This window comes from Diadema antillarum, unplaced genomic scaffold (genome assembly GCF_040938485.1).
Source record: "Diadema antillarum isolate AM-2024a unplaced genomic scaffold, OU_Dant_1.0 seq00003051_RagTag, whole genome shotgun sequence".
Classification (NCBI taxonomy): Eukaryota; Metazoa; Echinodermata; class Echinoidea; order Diadematoida; family Diadematidae; genus Diadema; species Diadema antillarum.
The window spans coordinates 8062-14227 of NW_027273641.1; the positions used below are offsets into that span (position 1 = coordinate 8062).

Sequence of the window (6166 nt, forward strand, 5' to 3'; positions counted from 1 at the left end):
GCCTGCAAAATTTTGCAGCAGTCAAAGCAATGTGGTCTCCAACACAAAACAAAGGGATTACGACTAAAACACTGATCAATATCAATCTAATGTTAAGATTGATTTGATTTTTTTCGAAAGTATTAAAAAAAGACATCAACAGACAATAGCACATCAATAAGTTTCATAGTTTTTTTTTTTCTAATCTTTATTACGGTGTTGAGCACAAGGCAGTATGAGACTATGACCTGTAAACATGTCCTCTTCGGGATTTTCTCCTTCGCCTCCTTGTTCTTCTCCCTACCCCTCCTCATCGTCTCTTCGTCTTCTAATTCTTGTGATGTATGACACCCATTTGTTACCTCTGCAATGCTTATTGTGGAATAGGGCATGCTATGTATCGTCAATAATTCGGTATCCATGTGTACAAACATATCCGAGTAATTGTCAAATTGTTGAAGATCAAAAATCAATCTACATTAAGTATGCTCCTTTTGAGAAAAGTAAAACGGAACATGGACAGAAGTTACGTCACAGTCACATTGATAGTAACAATGAGAGGAGTCCTGCACTCACTGTCTTTTGTTTCCAGCTGTCGATGCAGTGATTATAATCGTAGACCTGTGTCGTACTTTCGCTGTTAACTACTATTCGTTATGAGTGGAATATTCTACTTTGAATCTTGTTATTGTTACCATGGTTACCGGTATTTGTAAAACGTGTTCGTAAGGGGAAGAAATGATAAAATGAGGATACAACTTCAAATGCATTTTATTATGTTTTGCCAAAGAAGGGATACATTTCTCTCTTTTCCCCCAAGACCTATCCAACGTGGCTGTCAGCAATCTAGTGTTCAACCAACAAGTAGGGCGCCCTCAAGAGCTCTCCGACCAATTTTCCGACACCTACATGAATCACAGCCAGTTCATTAGCGACTTTGTAAGTGACGATAATTGTCTTTACTACAATGAAAAAGTGAAATTTGTACTTGAATATGACATTAATACTTAGATATGAAGAAAAAAAAAAGGTGAAAGAGAGACTTACCGTGAACTATTGCGTGTACCTCATGGTTTCTCACAATGATGACGCTCTCGCAGACTTTTATGCTACGTCAACAGTAAGATAAAACATGCGATAATAGAATATCATACTCTCTCAGGAAAATACCCGCGTAACCTATGGTGGCCACCATCGATTATGCAAAACATTACATTCTTTTGCGTTGTTCAGGTGATAAACGGCCTCGTGAACAGTGACGATTTCGACAACGCTTCGCCCTCCGTGGTCGTCTCTAGTCTGCGACCAGGCAGTGTCGTAGCCGACGTGGTGATTTACGCCAGCAGCGATGACGGCATGTCAGCCACAGAGCTTCAGCGGCAAGTCAGCAGTGCTCTTATGGAAATCGCCCAGTCCTCCGACGGTCTCTTCGATGCATCACGTGCAACGGTTACTAGTACGGGTGAGTATAGATAGTCATCTTCTAATATTTTACTTATTGTCCATTGCCCATTTTGCTAATTGTATTCTTGATAATTCCTGTAAGTTAAACTCTTGGGTTCGAGCCATGGTTAGCAGCGATGAATTAGTCACTTTTGTCTACCTGAAACCTAAAGGCTTACCAAGAGATTCCATAGATAGTTCGTGAAGTTATGATTGCACAAAATGGGGATTATGAAGTCTTAGCACTGAAAAGGTTTCTATGTTTCTGTAATACGTTGGGAAAAGTTATAAATTTTATTTATTAATACACATATGTGTCATAATTATTGGCACTGTAATATTACAATAGTTTATTTCTTGTTTTCCTATGATGTAGCTGAAATATTTAAAATTGCATTTTGATTGAACACATGTGTTTTGAAATGCAGTGATTTGTTACCCTTTAACTTGGACTTCGGAATACGGAGATGTGTCCTTCCCACAAGGAGAGCTTGGCTTTATGACGTCATCCAACGAAACGTGTCCATTCTACACAACCAATGGTATGAATTATTATCTTAATACTGACAAGTCAAACTGTCACTGACAGACGAGGACAAAATCATTCAAGCTGCCACGAAGCCTCTAATCGTTTCGATTTCTATGGCATGAGTGACAAACATAAACAATGATGCCTCATGACAGTAACATTAAGCAATCTATCTCTATTTTTCCTAGATTATCTGTTGTGTTTATACATTCTCTTGTTATATTTTTAATCAGTCAGTCGGATCATTTAGCCAGTTTCTCATTCTAACACTTTGGCTTGTAACTTGCGGTCATCATATTTTGCCAAAACCTTACCGCCCATGATTGGCTTTCTTTGTGAACCACTGGCGTAGATAACTCTGTTGCTTGTTGTATATGCACGGGAAATATTAATGAAATATTGTTTTCAGTGTAGAAACGACGAGTACTAGGAATCTGTAAGTTATCTGGAATAAATTTAAACTTTGTTTGCATTTCACACCAAAATTACTCGAATGGATCCGTTATTTCAGCCGACCAGCCAATAGCTACAGCTGTCTGCACCGGAGACAAAATTTCTCAGGCGACATGGAAGCCGTCCGACAACTGCGGAGACGTCAGAAATGTTACAGAAGTTCTGACGGAAATCCAACAGGTAGTATCTGACTAACTAGGCCACCTATACCTTCCCCTGTGAATTGATGACTCACATTGTGTTCACACTGTTACAATGCTCGAATTTAACAGTGTGAAGGGATTTCACACTGTATTCACATTCACACAGTGCTTCTCACACTGTGTTCACACTGTGTTTCTCACACTATGGAACACTGTGTTCTTTCCAGCAGGGAATAAAGAAACACACAGCCTGAAAAGGTTAATAACCATGAGTTTTGCAAACCATTACCATTCATTTTTTTTCTTTATACATGAAGTATTCATCGTTAGTTTTTTTTCGCACCTTCTAACAGCTTTGCATTGAAGTATAGTTCTGTTGCTGACTACTCCTCATGCTGTCTTTGTATGTTCTGGTGAAATAGAAGAAAACATTCAATGAGTATACTATATAATTTTCAATTCAATTCAATTCGTTTCTTTCCATTTCCATTTCAATCACAATAAAAACAACATGAAGCATTCAGTGTTACAGATGAACATAAAAAACAATGACATATAAAAAAAACACAACAACGACATCAGAATTACAGTCATAAATTGTTCCAGATTACAAAAGGGAACAAGTAAATTGGAAAATGGTGTACACATAAAAAGCCAATAAGGCCTGTAGGCGCGCGTAAACCGTTGTTACAAATCATGTAGAATTGGAATCTAAGTTATTTTCAAAGATCATAAATCAGCTTTATACAGAAGATACACACAAAAATATCAAACAAAAAACAAAACAAAAGACGAAATGAACATAAAAGGGATTAATAAATACATCAATGTAATTCCAATAAAAAGACAAAAGATGTCTTTTATACTGCTTCTTAAATAAATTATTATGTTGCTTATCATAATTATCTGGGTTTATTGCATTCCAAAAAACTGGTCCTGTATGACGAAGAGTTTGTTTTAATTTCGTACTAGGACAATTCCATTGATGAACTTTATTGCAGCTCCGTGTGTTATGAGTGTGTATATTTGAATTTAATCTGAACATATTCATAATGTAAGGAGAGAGTGTATCTGTGTGGAAACGTTGCATCAAAGAAGTTATTTGAAGTTTATTTATATCATGCAACTTAAGTGTATTCAATCGTTTAAATAACTGAGAGGTGTGAGCTAAATGTGGAGATTTTGTAACATTACGAATTGCTTTCTTTTGTAATTTAAATAACTTATCAAGTCTGGAATTAAAAGTGTTTCCCCATACGACATTACAATACAACAAATGAGGTAATATAAAAAAATTGTAAAGAGAAAATAAAACAAAAGACGGTAATTCAAACTTCAAACGATTTAAAACACCTACAAACTGCGCAACTTTTCTGCATACATTTTCTATATGTCCACGCCAGTCAATATTTTCATCCAGAATAATACCTAAAAACTGAACTGATTTACATTGAATTATTCCATATATTTTTATGTTATTTATGAATTGCACATTTCCCTTCTTTCGAAATGACATATAATTAGTTTTATCTACATTTAATGACAGCTTATTGCACTGAAACCAATTCACATTTTTAAACACATTTATATTCATAATATCATATAAAGTATCTATATTACTATGTGAAGCAAGAATAGTGGTGTCATCAGCATACAAAATAAAATCAAAATCAAGGCAAGAATTAACAATATTATTGATATAAAACAAAAAAGCAAAGGACCTAAAATCAACCCCTGTGGGACCCCGGTGCAAATCGTTTTAAAATCAGAAGAAACAGAATCAAAAACAGTTTATTGCATTCTACCAGAGAGATAAGACATAAACCACTTCAAACAAATACCACTAATACTATAATACTATAATTTCTTTAATAAAGTAAAATGAGAAAGAGAATCAAAAGCCTTTGAAAGGTCCATAAATATTCCAATTACACTTTTGTTAACTTTTATTTCTTTAATTATTCGGTCTTGTATTTCAGTAATAGCCATTTCAGTTGAAAACAATTTTCGGAAACCATACTGACTCGGACATAAAACAATTTTGGACAATAAAAACTTGTACAATCTAATAATATACATTATTCTTTCGAGGATTTTAGAAAAACAAGGTAAAATTGAAATGGGTCGATGATTACTTAAAACTTGAGAATCACCTTTTTAAAAAAAAGGGAATCACTTTGGCTATTTTCATAGTGCCACAATGGGGGCACTGTGGCATAGTGGGTAAGACTCCCGACTCCCGATCGGAGGACCCGAGTTCGAATCCCGCCCAGTGCTTACGTCCTTGGACAAGATGTTTTTACCCATTGTGTCCCTCTCGACCCAGGTGTATAAATGGGTTCCTGGCAACGCTAGGGTAATAATGATAGCAGGGCCCTCTGGTAGAGCAGTGGCAACACTGAAGAGGCTACCCTGGGTAAATAAGACCTTATTATTATTATCATTAACATTATTACTTATCAGGTACAATACCGTTAGAAAAAGATTGATTTTAAAGCTATTTGCACAAAAGTGTCAGTGCATCGAGGTCATAATCTACACCTTTTATGTGTAAGGAGGCCCTGCGCTTTTGTCACATAATCTCTACATCGGGAGATCGTGATTTTTAAAGGTATATACACGTATATACGCAGTGCATATAGAATGTCCCCGTGATGACTATTGAACTCTTCATTTATCTTACAGTGAGGCCTCCATTTCCCAATACAACAGATGTCATATCGATTAATCGTCAACAATTTGAAAACACAAAAACCATTTTAATTTTTTTTTCTAATAAATATGATTCCCTCTCTAATCATTATACGATATGAAAGGTGCCGACGTGCTATTAACCAATTCCGTACTGAATTCTGAAATGCCTATAGATTTAATACGCAGGCCATCAGGTTTCCGTACGGAAAGGATGAAGATGTGACATCGTTACGATTAGGTATCATTGTCATCATTCTTAGTAGGTGCCTATTATCGCCACCATCGTTATATTGTCGCCATTTTCTTAGGAGTTTATTGTGACATGAATACTAAAAATAATTTCATAGGTTTAAATTCGCCTAAGCTTCAAATTTTCCATTCTTTGACATAAAGGAAGATTTATTCATTTAAATCCAGGATGGTGTCACGGAAGACACAGCCGATGAAGTGAGCAGTCACGTGGCCATTGTAACAGCTGATTCGAGCACAATCACAGCCAAAGATGTGGCGGTGGTCGCAAATATCACCGCCGTCATCGCTAACTTGAGTACTGGAGAACCTCAGGTATGGAATTATACACAAACTAGAAAAGCACTCTGAGAGCGCAGACCTCCGCCAAGCATGCAGCTCATTTCCACCACTGATCTTGTTCTTCCAGTAGAGATATCAGTGATTTCCACCCATACGTACTTGGCACCATGCTGAAAGTGTTTATAGTGTGCTGAAAGTCGCCCAATTTCCCAATATAGAAGCCTTTGTTACGTCATAAACCCTCAACTACACGGCGCGCCACGCCCTAGCAGAAACTAGAGCACGCACTTTAGTGCGCGCATGCAAAACCTCAAATACGCGCAGCCTGAACTCCCAAGTTCATTGACCCTACCTGCCAAAATATCAAAAATCCTTCATAAATTCCCCCCAAATT

At 36.7% G+C, this 6166-nt stretch overlaps 1 protein-coding gene across 1 annotated transcript; it reads left to right on the plus strand.

Annotated features, from left to right (window-relative positions):
* Positions 1-1855: 1855 nt before the first annotated feature.
* LOC139715193 (uncharacterized) lies at positions 1856-5805 on the plus strand (the record flags this gene model as incomplete). The annotated part of the gene is made up of 3 exons (XM_071626786.1): positions 1856-1964; positions 2463-2584; positions 5659-5805. Coding segments are annotated over exons 1-3 (312 nt in total), but the record flags the coding sequence as incomplete, so codon positions are not given.
* Between the last annotated feature and the right edge of the window lie 361 nt (positions 5806-6166).